This window comes from Cyanistes caeruleus, chromosome 4, assembly GCF_971803275.1.
Source record: "Cyanistes caeruleus chromosome 4, bCyaCae1.hap1.1, whole genome shotgun sequence".
Classification (NCBI taxonomy): domain Eukaryota; kingdom Metazoa; phylum Chordata; class Aves; order Passeriformes; family Paridae; genus Cyanistes; species Cyanistes caeruleus.
This window is the reverse complement of record NC_141704.1, coordinates 29058621-29075752: the sequence shown is the minus strand read 5'-3', so window position 1 is coordinate 29075752 and position 17132 is coordinate 29058621. Positions and strand designations below refer to the sequence as shown.

The 17132-nt window shown below is 41.2% G+C and overlaps 1 protein-coding gene and 1 long non-coding RNA gene across 2 annotated transcripts in view; one reads left to right on the top strand and one right to left on the bottom strand.

Moving 5' to 3' along the window:
- LOC147653513 (uncharacterized) overlaps positions 1 to 17132 on the bottom strand; it is a 43025-nt gene that overhangs the window by 6772 nt on the left and 19121 nt on the right. The window lies entirely within an intron of this gene.
- NUAK1 (NUAK family kinase 1) overlaps positions 1 to 17132 on the top strand; it is a 46762-nt gene that overhangs the window by 25046 nt on the left and 4584 nt on the right. Inside the window, exons 3-6 of the mRNA XM_023936530.2 lie at positions 8658 to 8809; positions 10111 to 10176; positions 15984 to 16103; positions 16407 to 16539. Of these exons, the coding sequence (XP_023792298.2) occupies positions 8658 to 8809; positions 10111 to 10176; positions 15984 to 16103; positions 16407 to 16539 (471 nt within the window). The remainder of the gene's footprint in view (positions 1 to 8657; positions 8810 to 10110; positions 10177 to 15983; positions 16104 to 16406; positions 16540 to 17132) is intronic.

Sequence of the window (17132 nt, the reverse complement as noted above, 5' to 3'; positions counted from 1 at the left end):
AGAGTGATAATATTGCTGTCCCCTGACACAAAATGTTGAAGTCAGTAAATCCTAAGAGATGGCTTAATCTCACCAAAATGAAGCAATCCAACATTTCTGCAGTTGGTGCATGCTACAAGTCTAGTGTCCCTCTCTAGTTAGGAGAGTTCAGCATCTTCACAGGGTGGTTGGCTCTGTCCTGGGAGACTTTTTTTCTCAGATGAGTGGGATAAATGACATAATGGAGGCTCCTGTTGGAGTCTGGCTGACTAACTTAGATCAGATGTTTAACTTTAAAACAGGAGCCACCCTAGAGATATTTTACTCCTATCTCACTTACTTTTACTGTAGGTTTCCAGACTGCCACTGCACATCTGACAGCTCTCTCTGTAGGTGCCAGGTTGCACAGATACACTTAGCATGGACAGTGATGGATGTCTCTGTAATAATCTTTGAAAGCTCTTTGTATTGCATTTACAAACATGTGTTTTCCTTAAGTAGGATTTTGTTTAGGTATCCTTTTGACCTTCCTGCTAATAGCGATTAACCTCTGAATTTGTCTCCTTGATGTAAACACAACCTTATCATTTTTATTGATACCAAGGAAATTCAGATGTGTGGAAACCAAGCTTTCCAGTTTAGAGGTACTTATTTGTAACCTAATCATAAGGCATGTACCTTGCCCATTACTGCCAGGGCAGATGCACTGTTGTGACTAAAATTCCATCCTCTCAGCAGGGCTGTAATTGGCAATCTGTTGAGTGGGGTTGTGAGGGAAGTGCTCTTTAAGTGACTTTCAACTCCTTGAAAGAGACTGGATAAACGAAATTGGCTTTGCTGGCGGTGTTCTGATTTCACCAGTAAATTTTAATTTATAGAATAATGCCTCTGTCCATTCATCTGTCTGTCTCTCCCCTACCCCTCGCCCTTCCTTTCCCCTATTGCTTTTTTGCCTTGAAAACTCCAGGATTTTATAATAAAGCCTTTGACAGCTAACATAGTTTTCCAGGGGTAGCTTGAGTGCAAAATCTACCTCATCTGCAAATACTTTATAAAAGTTAAACCAGGGAAGGAACATTCTGCAAACATTTAAACACATGTTGGGCCAATCATGAGCGTGAAGTTACACTTGGTACATTTAGGAGTGAGCTCTTGAGTCTTTGTAGTGTGAAAAGCAATTGTCTGTGTGAGTGTTTCTGTGCTGAAAGAGTTGTCCTTGGTTAGCATAGCCATACAGAAAAGTCTGCCCTTTTGCAAAATGCACTTAGAGGTGAACAGACTTAGCTAACATGTTTGTAGAAATAGTTTACTGAAGATCTTCTCTGGAGGATGAATAAACATTAGGATCAAAATTGGATACCATTGGAACATGATGGCATTAACCTAAATGAATAACTGAAGGAAAGTGTGTGCTGAAGTGCTCTGCTGAATCGGGGCCAGGATGATTATTAAGAGTGCTGTACCCTTTGCATTAGCAAGACACAAAATATGGATCTCCCAAGTAAGATGCACTTCTTACTTCTTTTTTTTCCTAGGTTGCATTTTTGGTACTCTGCAGAAAAAGCAGAGAAATTCTCCATCATTTGTCTGCAAGTCCACAGTGGCTTGAGCTGGGGTGCGTGTTTAATCAGGAGATTGGTTCAACTCTACCTTCAAACCCCAAAGGCAATAGGAGATAATCTGACAGACTGTAACAGCAGTGGCATAGTATTCCAGGGTACTCACTGCACTGGCCAAATACATGTTCAGTCTCACATTTTGTGACAGACTTCATGCAACAAAGCATAAACACACTTGGTATTTCACACACACATAGGTCCGTCTCTAGTGTGGGGAGCTGTGTCAGTCAAGTCACCAGCCATATCATCAGCAAAGCCAGCTGCATTGTCAGAAATCTGCCTGTGTGGCAGCTGCTAAGGTGTGTGGACGTGAGCCATTGCTGAGGAGCTGCATCCCTACAGCAGCACTGGCTCAGACAAGTGTTTTCCATCATCAGCTGCATGTGGACCTCAGGGTGGGGCAGCAGCCAGGTGCCAGGGTGGCAAATCAGTCGCCTATCTCAGGCTGTGACCTGAGTTCAGAGCAATCACAGCCTGTCTCAGCCTTCACTATCTCCTGATTTTCAGACATAATCAAAACAAACTTTGGTGCCTAATGACCCCACCCTTTCCATGTGCAAAACACCTGAAAAAGCCACAAGTCCCTTCAAACATCACGTGCATGACTGGGCTTTATTCAAGAATGCTGGATGTTGGAAAGCTGAAATGACTCCTTTTATTTTGGCCAAGAGAAAGTACTTCAGCAGTGATACTGCTTAACCACATTTCTAATTGATTTCCTCTAATTATGTTGACTTTTGACTTTCGAGTGCTTTATTCTCATTGTTTTCAGTTGATAACATCCAAGAACGTCAAGTAATATTTCAATTGTCTGGAGATACTAATGAAACAAGAATAAACAAACTTAACTCCTTAGTTACTATACACCAGCTTTATGAATTTCCTGTCATTCAGGGTGATCACCTAAACAGCACTTCATCGGACATGACATCAACTCAAATGTGTGAGATCACAGGCAGGTCCAGTTTAAATGTCAGACCGATTGCCAGCAGTGATGAAATTTATTTCTATCTTCCCATTTACACAGTCCTACCATGGCAATATAAATATTTGCTTCGCTGAAGTTCCTCGACAGTGTAAATCATGATTTAAATAAAGGGAAGTTAGCTCTTGTATTCTTTGCTGAAACAAAGACAATTAGTGTAACATGTTATTGTGGCCAAATTAGCAGCTGTCATTTTTCGTTCCTTTTAAAGAGCAAACCATCATAATCTGCATATCCTCAGTCTTGCTCGATGAGAAACAATCTCACCAAGGATAATAGTTCCCATTCTGATTAATCTCCTCACTGGGGAGTAAATTATAGCATGCCATCTGATTTAAAGAGATTATTGCAGGATCTTAACTACATTCCTTTAATTTAAAATGAAATGCAACTTGGCTGAATAAGGCCACAATTCAGGAAAACAATTTAACACAAGCTTAGCATTAAAACACGTATTTTATATATTGATATCTTCAGTTATAATTAAGCAAATGCATAAATTTGTGTGCATGCATATAAGTGGTTTTCTCATTGGACCTGGGATATTTTCATGTCTGCTATGTGCCCTGTTAAAAACAGTAATAAAATACTACTACTGCTGAAAAACCAACTAAACAAAAATTGTGCCAAGGGGCTGTAAAACAGTCAAAAACACAAAAGCTGAATCAGGCTGAATTTCTAAGGTAAAAGACAGTTTTCAGTACTTGCATGACTTTTTGAAGAATAATTCAAGGTTTATTACACAAGTGAGGTAATTGGGTCATACATGAATTTTCTGAATGAAAAGGTTATTCTAGTCTGCATCTCCAAAATTAAAAACAAACTCGCTTGTTCTTTTGATTTGGCTGACCTTTAATAAAAGAGCATTTTGTAGCAGTGGAAAGGTACTTCTGTCTGCGGCTGTTAGGAGAGTAATAAAAATACCACTGAATGGAAAGACACCAGATGGAAGGAATGTCAACATACTGGAACTAATTTAGGAGATTGCTCTGATAGAGAGCAAAGGCATGAGGAGAATTCAAATGGTTCCAGTGCAAAGAGATTGGCCGCCCCTCTTAAACTAACAAACTAAAATCCTTACCCCAGGGTTACATGTAAACGAAATGGAATCAGCCCACAAGGAGGTAGTCCTTTGAGGTGGGGGGAAAGAATCCACCCCCCTCAGCACTCACTCTGACTTCAGTGTTCTATGAGCTTGGAGGAAGGGCAAAAGCCTTCTGCTTTTTTTTGATTTTGGTAGTAAGACAGTCCAGAGTGAACTGTCCTAATAGAGAGGTGTACAGTGTACCATCAAATATTTCTGTCTGATGTTTCCAAAACCATGCCCATGTGGGCTTTCAACAATTTTAGGGTGAATCACATCTCAGCAGTGAAGAAATGTAGTGAGTATGTTCATTTGGTGTCAGACTTGAGTTTCAGAAGAGGTGACTTTGGTATAGCTAGATCTAGGGAAGAATTTGGCAGTAGGGTTGAAAAGAAGTGTGCTGATGAGCAAGAGGTCAACCAGCGCTATTTGGAAAATAGAAGGCTGTAGATAGAAGCCTCTAAATATAAATAAGTGGAGAGATTATATGCAGGAACTATTACTATAGTAGAACAACCTGCAAAAGAGGGACAGATTGTTCACATTACAAAATGTACTTTGTCTCAGATAAGTCTTTGATAGTGAGAAGTGAAATTCTTTCCCAATTTCACATTTATGTTCTTCAAGGAACTTTGAAGTCAGCAGATTTGGTTTCAATTATGAGCCTGGAGGTACAGACTTTTTCTCTGTCACTTTTGAAAAAGAAACAAACACATGAGCATTAAGGGCAGGGTTTAAAGAAAAGTAAGAAATTTTTGACCACTGTATCTTAAGCACCCTTTTCTGCTTGGGTTCCCAAGGCTTTTGAGGTGACCAGACCAAATCCAAGCAAGCTTGTAGCCCCCTGGGAAATGCTGTTTCTCCACGTTGCTGTGGCCAGTGTCCTAGTCCTTTGCTCATCTCCTGGGGATACAGTCACGTTATTCCTCACACCTTGAGGTTCATGCTGTTCCTGCTCCTGATTCCTGATGTGCTCTCACACTGTTGTCCCTGTTTCCTCCCCTGTGGCCACTCTAAGTGCAGTCATCTCCACAGTCAGTCCTTCAACTGGCAGGCTCTGTCTGCTAAGGAGTAATGATCTGCAAGCACTACTCTACAACAGCCCTTGACCACTATGGCTGAGGCAGTGCAGCAGCCCTCCCACCACATCAAGGTCTTGCTGCAGCTCTCAGAGTAACTCAGCTTGCAGAGTGGTGGAAATAAAGCAGTGGCTCAGAAAGGAATGGTGCACAGCCGGTAGCAAGCATTTCTCCTGCTGCTGTCCCCCCTAAGAGGTGAACTCATGCCTTGTATCTAAGCAACCCCCCTCGCTTGATTCTTAATTGACAGGCTATCTCCCCTGCTATCCATGTCTGACAGTTCTCCACTTATCTAATTTGGCCAGCCATTTACAGAGTATTGATGGTTTAAAAAAAAACTAAAGCAGCCCCACCTTATTCATACATGGCTTCCTTCCCTTGACCTTGCTTGGGGCTGAGGAGCAGGCTTGTATGACATGGCTGTCCCAAAAGTAGGAAGCTTTGGGAGGTTCCTGGGGTTCAGCATCCTGCCAAAGCCATGCTTCTCTGCTGGCAGTAGGTGCAGCCAGGGTTCAGGCACACTTCTAGGTGGGAGTGAGTTTCAGAATGAATATGCAGTAGGATGGCAGGTAATAAATCATCTGCAGTAAAAACAAAGAGTGAACCAAGCAGTCCCAGAAGCTGTATGGAGGCAACCCGTCTGTCATCAGCCTACAGGTTACAGCCCAGGTGCTAACAGGGCAGTGTATTTATTACCACATTATTCTTTGCAGTAAGTCAATCCAGCCTTTAATTAATGCCCTCCTGTCTTCCCCCAGCCATTGGCCACAAGGCTTTCTTGAGCATATGTTTATAAAACTACATGCTGTGCTCAGGAGGGAAATTCAGAAGTGCCTGTGAAAATGTGCCTGAAGTGAAGAAATGAAGAAGTGAAACCTGCCTGACACCCTAAATACTATTGTGAAAATTCATGGTGTACTTGGCTGATGGTGTGAGACTTGCCAGAATACCACCGTGTCGTTTGCCTGATAGCCTTGACCACTGAATTCCTCTTTAAGGCTGTGTGTGTGCATAGACATAAATCCCACTGCCTTTCAGCCTCCTCTTCTTCAGCTGCAGCTCTCATTTTAGACTTTTTTGTCTGCTCTTTAGTTCCCTCTCTGCAGGAAGGAGCTGAGTGCCCACTCCTGACATTCAGCTGATATGGTGGAGGTGCTCTGACGTGAAATGACGTAGTTGTTAAAAAATACCTCCGTATTCACCTCTGCTCCTGGGTGGAGAAACAAATTGCTGTTTGATTCTGTAATTGTTCAGCTGTGGTGATGCTGAGGAGGCCTCTGTAGTGTCACCTAAGTTCAAGGATAGCTTCCATCTCAAAATTCTCCCTCATGAAGAAGAATGTGCCAGTAAACTGAAAGCCAAATACGAGTTCCTGGAATGATACTGTTCTCGTTGTTTCTAGTGTGGCCTTGTGACAAAAATTTGAAATTTGGAACAGGGGTTTATGCTTTCCTAAATTCAGCTTGATGGTAGTATCTCAGTTTCCTAGAGGGTGTAAAAGAAAATTTGAAATGGAAAGTATCTTTGAATGCACATTCCTCCAAATCAAATGCTTTCCACCTCATTTCTGTAGAAATATTAGAAAATACATCTGGATGAGTATTTGAATTAATATGGCGAATTTGAGTCTAAAAAAATTAGATTTTAGAATTTAAAACTTCAGAACATCAAGGATGATTTGAGAAAACTCTTTGGACTGTGTAATGAAGACAAACTTTAATAAAAACACAGCCTGAAAGAATGCTCTATCGTGGCAGGGCTGCTATTGCTGTTATTGTCATCAGCAGCACCAAACACCTGGTGGGGCATCAGCTTTTGGGGGAGTGGAGCAAGAAGAGCCAAGAACAAATGTGCCTCTGAGCTGAGGGTGGTCCTCAGTTGGAAATGCTTGGGATGTGCATTCCCATGAAAGTGCACTGAGATGGTTTGTGCCATGTGGCAACTTCACCTGTATGTGTGTGATGCAGTAAGGAGAAGCTCAGGGAATCAGCTGGGGTTCTGGGGCAATTTTGTTGTTGTTGTGTGATTTATATGTTTGTTTTTAAATCAGATCTCTTATATAAGTGCATTTTCAGTGATTTGTCTCAGCTTACTAAAACTATTTATTTTTGCCTTTTTGAACAAGCCTGTACCAAACAAGCCTTTCCGAGCTTAGAGAAGTGAATGTGTGCATTACTGTTTTATTGGTAACACATCACAGCACTTCCCTGTGTGACACAGGGCATGTTCAGTTTTTCCCACACAGTATCAGTCTGTCATTCTTGGAGAGGATACTGTATGTATAATCCATCCAGAGACAGCTTTTCCAGTTTCCGAAGTTTATTGCTAATGAGGATGCACATAGGATGTAATCGCTGGCAGGAGCCTCTGCTTCGGGGTACAGTGAGGCCAGCAGACAAGCAGCCAATTTTATCTGGCTGTTTGCTCTCCCTTTTATCTGAGCTGTTTGGCTGGGGTTCAGGGGTGTTAGAGGGAACTGCAGAGGCTTTGGCTCATAGATTTGAGTGACAAGGTGTGAGAGGACATGAGACAAAGTCTAAGAGAAGCAAATATCTGTGTGTTAAGAGAGGTAGCTTTGCATTTCACTGCAAAAGCTGAAGCTTAATTCTGGGGGTTTTTTTAATCACCGAAGACTACTGTCTGAGTTTTGATAAAGAGATATAGGAAGGCATCATTACGTTAGGGCTGGTCAAAACTAGCATCTATTTGTAATAAACCCTTTAACCTCATGAATTTGTATATGCCTTGCTGCCTGTATGACCAGTGCTTAAAGATAGAAAATCGATAAAAAGATAAAAAGGATAAAAAGAAAAAAGGTAGAATAGCTCCTAGATAAAAAGAAAAGGAAAGAAAAAGAAAAGAAAAATCACCATGTTTTCATATAGCAGTGGTTATCTGTGGCAGGTACAGGAAGTTTCCAGTGGGTTGCAGTGGATTTTCGCTGACAAAAGAGAAGAACTATTTAGCAGCCAGCAATTCCAGTCTATTAACAGCCTGCTTTACTAGATTGAATATTAGTTATCTGTCACTCAGAGTGAAGTCCTTGACAGCATGTGACACAGTGTACTCTCAGCCCCAGAGAAGGGTCGGGCTGTGGCAGATATGAGATGGATTTTCCTTGCTCTGCTTAGGCTGCCGTTGTGCATTGCTGCCGGCTCTGCGCAAGCAGCGGAGGATTACAGCATGCAATCTGTGACATGTGGTAGGGACAGGAGATAAGGAAGCTTGAGGAAGACTTGGTTGCATGAGATGGGGTACAGAGCCACGCTGACAAGAGTTGTACAGCTCTGGAGGCACTGCAGCCGCAGCAGTCTCAGGTGTCCATGCCTGCCATGCTGTCACACAGAGTTGGGATGGAGGAGGACACGTCTGTCAGTTCCCTTATTGGGTTTTGGTGATAGGTGAAAGCTAACCGTCATTGTAAGCCAAATGGCAGTCCTGTATCAGTCACTGAAGACAAGAATTTATTTTGCCTTCTATGAACCCTTTCCAAATGATACGAGGGCTCCTCTTTGCTTCTGTCCTCTGGCCTCAAGTAGGCTACTTGTACAAGGAATTCCGTCCTGGAGCAGGAGCTGGTATTCATGTGTTACTGGCACAAGTGTCCACCTCACCTCACTAGGATAGACTTTGCCACCTTGTGACCCCATATTATTTGAGACAAAGAGGTTCATGTAGCCATATGAAAGAGAGGATAACCTCAGCTTCCTTCTCATGGTCTGAGATGTTGTAATCTTCCTCCGGTAAAAAATAGCTTTGGAACTTGCTTTTTGCAGTGGGATTGTTAGTACGTCTTTCCAGCCCACACTGGTGGTCTAGGATGTGATCAGACATCCTTGAGTCTTCTTCACTCTTTAAAGTGTCACTTTCAGATGTATGGAATCAACTGTGGTGTTTTTTCTTCTGTGCAGTGTTTGAAAATAAAGATAAGATTGTGATAATCATGGAGTATGCAAGTAAAGGAGAGTTGTACGATTACATCAGTGAGAGGCGGCGATTAAGCGAAAGAGAGACAAGACACTTCTTCCGACAAATAGTCTCTGCTGTGCATTACTGCCACAAGGTGAGCAAAGGATTTCATAGTAAAAAATGCTGTTTCAAGGCTGATTGCTGACATATATTTCAAAGCATGTCTGAAGTAACACCATTCATTATTATCAGAGCATATGATTTTATCAGTACAACAGGAGAGCTTCATTAAAAGTGCTACACTGAACTAATGCCTTTTTTTAAAGACTAATGATGCTTTCCTGTGTTATGGCAGATGCCAGACACACCCTTACTTTAGATGTACCTTGCATTTTTGCCTTTAAATAATTCTCCTAAAAACTCAAAAATTAAAACATCAGCTAGAGAAGGCATCCCATACATGCTATCCTGTACAGTATTAGTATTAATGCATTCAAATAAATGTTAGTTTGCAATTTGAATATGCTAGTAAACAATTTCAGAACAGGAGATATAATACATGAAAGAAAAAGCCAAGAGATAGCTATGAGGTTCATGTATGAGCTTTAGTACATACCTCATTCTGGATAGGTAAAAGTAACTTTACCAGATGTAGCAGGAAAGATACCATTTGCTAATGACCTTATCCATCATGGTACCCACTTGGAATGACAAGTCAAGCAATTAAACCTAAGGTAGCTGACTGGCTGTCATCATAGACCTTTATCCCTGTTTAAAGAGCATATCCCTGTTTATAGAACTGTATAGAGCCAAAACTTAGTATGAAGCTAAAGGCAATGAGCAGCTGAGATAATTTTAATTTGAATTCTTAAAACACTTAAGTCTCTACTTGAATTCTGATAAAAAGGGGGTTTCTCAAAGTCCTCACTGCATAGTGCTGAAAAGCTGCAATGCCATTCCTGTTGCAGTTAATTTTCCCAAGTTTCTGTAAAGAAGGCTCTGACCTGGACCCAGTCTGTTTGTTTCCATCCCTAACATTTACAATCCTTTGGGATTATAACTCCCCCGATCCTCATTGGAGGAATGAGCGCTTTTGTAGGGGCTAATGTCATTGACAGATACTGGTTTCTGGTGCCTGGGAAGAATATCCTGCTTTCCCGCAGTGGGGGTAGGATCCAGGATGAAATTAAGTTCTGAAAAGACACCCCCAGCCCTCTGCCCCACCCCCCCGCCCCTGCTGTTTTAGAGTCTTTGTGGGAGGACAGATTCCAGTCATTCTTCCCTTAACCACACACCAAGTGACTAATACAGTGCCTGCCACTAGTCACTGGTCCATGAGTGTTATGACAGTGACATCAGCCCTGAAATGTAGATGCAAAGACCACCCTGCTAGCTCACCTTTAATTTTCCCAATATTTCTCATGCTCTTCCCTGTTTTTTCCTTCCTTGTTTCAGAATGGTGTTGTCCACAGGGACCTAAAATTGGAAAACATTCTTCTTGATGACAATTTTAATATTAAGGTAGGATTCTTTTTCTCAGCTTCTCAGAATGGATTTGCATGTTTTATAACGTTTTTACCCAAGGTATTAGAAGAGCCATTGTTATGGTAACAGCTACTAAGCAACAGCATCTGGCAAGAGGCTCAGAGGTTTGGATGTTGGGGGAAGACACCACTGATTCCCAGTTATACACACTAAATGAAGCTTCGCATACTTTGGAGGAGGAAGCCCTGTCCTGCCATGCAAAGGTGACAATTCCCAATGCAGTATCTGCCCACTGGTAGAAAAGAGCAGAGCATTTTGTGCAATCAGGCTTATTGTACAAATGATATTGTTGCTGGCTGCTTCTGGGGCTAGGAAAAAACTGTTCTGGTCTACAGGGTTCAAGTGCCTCCTACAGAACAGTCTGAATGTTCTTTTGATCATGGCTGGAAAATAAGCAAATAGAGTTTCAAAATAAACCTAGTAAAGCACATGTGCTTCATTAGGAAATGGCCTTGGAACTTCAGACACAAACGTATACTTTGGATAGTGATGTCAGTGATGTCATCTCCATGCCATTTCACTCCAGTGAAAGCATGGGAATGACCTTTTTCCTGTCTTTTTCTTCTATTGTTTATAGCTATAGCACAAAATTAATTAATGCAGAGATTTAATTTCCAGAGTAATTTCCTATATACATCCTATCTATATTCCTCTGTAAAATAAGTGTAATTTCCAGGTGGCTGAACCTGTTTCAGCTTTGTTCCTCCTTGGGTAGCTGGGTGTAACAGTGACTGGATGTGCTCATCCACAGGCAAACAAGCAGAGGGAGGAACACCAAAGAGTTTCTGCTGACACTTGAGCATCCTTATTTAATTAAAAAAGTAATCAAGGAGCTACTTGTGTAGCCCGTTATCTAAATAGCCTGGATCTTCCTTTTGTCTCCCCTGAAAGCCCCGGGGCTGCAGGCACTGCCTTCTGTGCTTCACACTGGGGAGATTGTCTTCATGTCGAGCTGATACGCAATGGAAATGGAAAGTAACATGTGGTAGCTGCCATCTGTGTAATGCTGATGACAGAAGCTAACTTGGATCAACTAGTGGATTAAAGGCACATAAATATGTGGTTTCCAGAAATAGTCTTTTACAGAAGGCCCATCCAATGCAATATTTGGATGTTTTGCTGTTAGCATCCAGCGTTGGAGCAGGCCTCCCCTCTCCTGTTCCTACAGGGACGCTGTCTGCAGCAGCCAGAGCCGTTCTCAGCAGCGCTGAAAACAAAAAGTAGCCTTTCTAGGACATTGTATACAAGTCAGGCTTCCGCAGGCAGGATGACCTTTCTTTCCACATTACACGCCAAACTATCTTCCCAGCTAATCAGAGAATTCTTGAGAGAAAAGAGGAATTTGTGGAATTTGCTAGCTGTGGAGGGCTGGATCTCTGCACTGTGGTCCTCATCTGCAAAACCAATCAGTTCCTCAAGCCTCTGGGGAGCTGAGCTTTGTCAGACGGCTCCACTCCTGCCTCTCTCTCCTTTATGGGAGTCCTTCTCCTGCAGGTAGAGCGGAAGGATGGAGCAAGGACAGGTAACTTTGTTTGGTCCACCCTTGGAGCTGAGCCAGGAGCTTCAGAACCACAGATGCATTTCAGTTGCCATAGTGAGTGGCACTGCTGTGGAGGAAATTCAGGTAGCTCTACCTCCTCACATACCTTCCAGTCATTTGGGCATCTTTTTCTTGAGGGTTTCCCTTTCCTGACTTATGCTGTGTTTAAGCTGCTGTAGGTATTTTTCGTATTTCCAGGCTTTCCTCAGCTACATCTTTTCAATGTTAAGGCTTCTGAGCAGGGAAGGCTGCTTTGGCATGGGCAAGTGGCTTCTTTGCTGTCCCCTAGGCACTACTTCTGCAAAGGGTCTCATGAAACTGAAAAACAGACTGAAGTCAGGAAGGTAGTGATATTTCATACATCTTACAGTCAACAGTGTTTGAATTTTAATTGCTTCAAGAGGTGTCTTTTGGTATGGCTTTCCTTTATCTCTGTGCTCTCTGTGACTAAGGTCAGCTTTGAATACTTGATGTTAAGCCTACAGCCACTATTTCCCTGATGCTGAAGCTTTGAATATGTTGCTGTGGTTTCTGTGTTACTTGCACAGAATTTTACTTCCCACTTTTTCTTTGTTTCACTGAACAGTAACTGTTGGCAAGGAAACACATATGGAACTGTAAATTATTTATTAGGAGTAAATTTATCAGGTCCTCACTCTGAGAGTATTTACATGTGGCTTGTTCAGGCAGAAAAAAATGCAGTTTGGGGTTTGGTATCGACCGAAGGCTTCAAATACTCAGGGGAAGGCATTTTCTAGAAATGGACTGATAGTCTTATCTGTACTTTCCTAGTATTTACATTTCATTCAGTGGATTACAAGCACAAAATTGGCAGTTTGATTTTAAGAATGAGAAAATTAAAGGAATTTCTTTGTTCTTGGGTGCAATGTGCAATTAAATATATGTTTCTGATGAAGCCAGCGATCTATGCATTATGATTTACAAAAACATGTCATAATAATGTGAAGAAAAAATAAGATGATGTAAAAATGGATCCCTGTATAGCAGCTTAAACAATACTTTTAAAACAGGAAATAAAGAGGACAAGTAATCCATTAGAAATTATTATTTGACCTAAAAGGGCCCCAGGCCATTTTACTTGTTACTACACTAACTTGGAAACCATTCTTAAGCTTTAGATAATTAAATGAAGGTGATTAAGGAGTGTATGGAGACATAAAAAGGGTGGGTTTTTTTGTTTTTAAGAGTTGTGATGGTGATTAAAAATCTCTGGAAGCACAGTCATGTGTTAGAATATAGCAGCAAGGAAGCACCAGAGTCTGGAAGCAACAAAAAATTACACATTTTGAAGCATTCTGCCTATCCACAGGCCAGAGGTGGAGTGCAATGAGAGGAAAAAGGTGATCCAATCTGTGGTGTATTATTAGGTTTTTCATGGACTGGTTTTATGCAGTACTATTTTCTGCAGACTTTTACTGAAAACCACTAAATGCAGCAGACATAAATGAATCAAATGAGCTTTAAACACTTGTGAGACTGAACATCCTTGTTCACAGTAGGGATGTGAATGGTTCCTGGGCTGGGAATTGTAGCTAAAAGAGATGTCTAGCAGAGGTTGACGTAAATGGTATGATCAACCCCAAAGTGATAGAAGAGTAGAACAATGCAAGTATAACAGTAACATAATCCTGCTAACTGCACATTCTCTCAGGCTGGTAAGGGGACACCAATCAGACTAACCACTAAAAACCCACGAGGGTTTCATATATACAGACTAAGTATATGGAATTGGGATTTACTTTGCTGGAAGGCTCACCAACTGCACGTACTTTTCATTTGCTTTAAGAGACCTAATTATTTCTCTATCTGCAGTGCAGAGAGACAGATTCTTAAGTAGGATAAAACTGACAATATCCATGAGTGTGAACTCTGTGGAATTTATATTCCACACTTCAACAATAACTTACATCTGGTTTATCATAGCTAACAGTAAATATGGAACATACATTCCTGAAGCATGGGGAATAAAAGTACACTTTTCTGCTCCTCCCAATTTAGGAAGTTTTTTTGACTTGATGCCTTAGTTCCATTTAAGTGCCAAGAACATGAAGTAATGTTGGCTTCTATTAAACTTGTTTTGGGGGGCATGACACTTTTAATGGGAAAAGCTGATAAACATCAGTCTGTGAGCATGGGAGTGGACTGTAACATAAATACTCTTTTCCTGAATGGTCAGAATGAAAACATGAATGCCCAAGTCTGAGAGTTTCTTAGAGTGAAAAATGGTATGTGTATTCCTATAGATATATATATATATTCATGCACATCCACATGCATTTTATACATTCCATGGTGTTAAGGGAATGTATTTTCATAAGGAATCACACTGTGCAGTGTTTGTCCTTGTCTTAGTTGCATCCTGAACTAAAATAAAAATCAATGACTAGCACGAATTTTTAACACTGAAATGATCCCATTCTTTCCCTGATTGACAGGGCACACTTCATAAGGCTTAAAACCAACTTCCTGCAAGCCAGGCAGAGTGACTTGATAAGAAGGTGGAATTTAAGGCAATTAAGTGCAATCTGAGCCATGAGAATATGTTTGCAGACTGCAATTCTACACCAGCTGTTTTCAATGACATTCCAGCCATACAATGAAGGTTTTACAAACCGCATTTATTTAAGGGTTGAATTTTCTGCTGTGGGTTGATAATACACTGTCTGAGGGACTGAGTGAATTCGATCTATGAATGAAGATGGTGAGATGAATTAAAATTAATGAACAGAAATCAGCTGGTCTTTGAGCAGAATGAATATAGATTGTCAGTGAAACACCTGCACAAGCAGAACATCAAAATGGGGAAGAGTGAAGCATGGAATCTCATATCTGACTTGTGACTTTAAAAATTGTGTAAAAAGGATATATTAAAAGATTCTGCATTTCTAACATGAAAGTATCTATCAACTATATTTATATCTGTTTAGAAAGCATATACATGTTCCTGTTTTGGTCTCAACTGTGTCATTTTTCAGTGTAGCTATACCGGTTGAGGTAGTAGAGACAAAGACTTTACCTCTTCCAAGAGTTCACTGAACATTGTAATTCAACAGGTATTAGAGGCATTGATGATACACATTTTAGAAAGCCAAGAGTGAATGATGGTGCTGGCAAATCCTTTTCTTTCCCACTCACTTTGTGTTTTTTTGAATTTTCTCTTGTGAAAATTCCTGGGATTTAATTTCTTTCATGTAGAAAAGACATGAATAAGGTGAAGAAAACCCAGAGAAAACTCCTGTCTTTTATATCTACAATACCTTTTTTATGCCTGTGCTTTATGTAGGCATTATGTTGATAGTAGGCAGTAATACAAGTATCTCTGGGAAGCAGAAACATTTGGGTTTTAAACAAGATGAAAATGAGATGTGTTGCCTTGTGCTAGAGAAACAAAGAAAATGCAGAGGTTGTGGGAGTATTTAGTGTTGCTGTCCTCAGCTTTTGTTTTGTAAGAACAAGAACAGAGAATTGAAGTAAACAAAATATTTGGACCTGATCCTGCAATTCCTACATGGGCAAAATTCCCAACAGTCCCAAGGGAAGTTTTGTTTGAGTTGGGAAAGCCAGATTTGGGCCCATTGTTTCTAGTTAGGAACCAGACTTGTGTTTATTATCTCGTGATAGACGTCTCATGGGCTTAACAGCTCAGATTCCTCAGCCCAAAGTCCCTGAATCTGGAGGAGTGAGTGACTGCCTCACTTTGCCCCTTGTTCAGGCGTAGCTACATTCCAGCTGATTTAAAAAATCACTTTCTTCAGTAATGGTTAGCTTCCTGCAACACTCCTGCCTCCCTCCTCCTGTTGATTTTAAAGGTTATGGCTTTTGGCTTGCTTGTGTGTGATAAGAAGGGTGGTACTTTCTGCTTGCTTTCCTCTGGTACTAATGACTATACAAGATGAAGAGCAGTCAGTGGACAGCAGGCTTCCCAGTATGAGATTGTCTTTGCAAGCATATGCAATTCATCCAGGATAAAATTACCAGCTCATGGTTGTGCAGTTGGTGGCTTGTCTGTGGATGGACCCAAAGCATCCTTGTTCCTAATCAGAAGGACTTAACCTGGGAACCCTTCTTCTCTGGGGGATCTTTACAGAGAAAAGTAAAATCCACATTGAATTCCTTGCCCTGTGGTAGAGACAAATATAGCTGAATCTTTCCACATAAAGGATTTTTTGTTACTTTAAGAAATCATTAATATTACAAATGCCTTGTGCAATTCTATTTGCAGATTGCTGATTTTGGACTCTCCAACCTTTATCATAAAGACAAGTTTCTGCAGACCTTTTGTGGAAGCCCACTGTATGCTTCCCCTGAAATAGTTAATGGACGGCCTTACAGAGGCCCAGAGGTAAGAAGGGTCAGTTTTTCTGTGGTGGTATGGGGATGTCTTTGATGATAATGTTCTTGAGGGGTAGTCTTAATGCAAATCTTACTCTACACGTGAGTTCACTTGGGTTTGTCCTGTATTTGAAGTGCTTAAGCTGCTTCACTTCTGTTTACATTGACTGTGGGTAGCTAGTGAGATGTTAGATACCCATTTGCCCAGCAGTAGGTGCAGCTGGACATGATGCTGCTTGTCTGGTGCTAATGGCATGGAGAAAGGCAGGGGTCAACTTTCCTGGGCTTCACACACGTTGTGTCTGTATTTCAGGTTGACAGCTGGGCCCTTGGTGTATTGCTTTACACTCTGGTTTATGGAACGATGCCCTTTGATGGCTTTGATCATAAAAATCTCATCAGGCAGATCAGCAGTGGAGAATATCGTGAGCCAACACAGACCTCAGGTATGAAAAAGGAGGGAGAGCCATGTACTGAGCTGACAGCAGTTCAGAATGGAGCCTTTTGTTCGGCCCCTTCCAACATGTTACAGTGTCATATTAGAATGATGCGCATCAAAAAAAATATCTCATTCTCCTAGTGAGCTCATCTGCTATAAATTTCCATCTAGGTACAGCACTTTCCAAAAGCTCTTTTGAAATTAAAGTTTTGTAGCAGACAGATTTTTTTGCCTTGGGGAGCTGTAATGGGCTCTTTTAAGCAGATCTGTGGCAGTGGAAGGTCTGTTAGCTATTGCAAGTGGAATTGTTCAGACAGGCTACACAAACTGCTACAACATACTGGTACAGATCTCTACACAGTGGGCTATCACAAGCAGAGAGAAGGTGAATGGTCAGAGCAACACAGTCTCTTATTAAAGAAGGCAGGCCAAAATCTGGATTAATGCCAGTGTATTCACATTGGCTTCTAGGACAGCACATTAAGCAGCCACCTGACAGAAAAGTAGCAGCTAAGTCTGACACATTGATTATAATGACTCCTTCCAGCCTTAAACATCTAGACGAATACTATATTTAAATGAATATTTATCTTGTGTCAA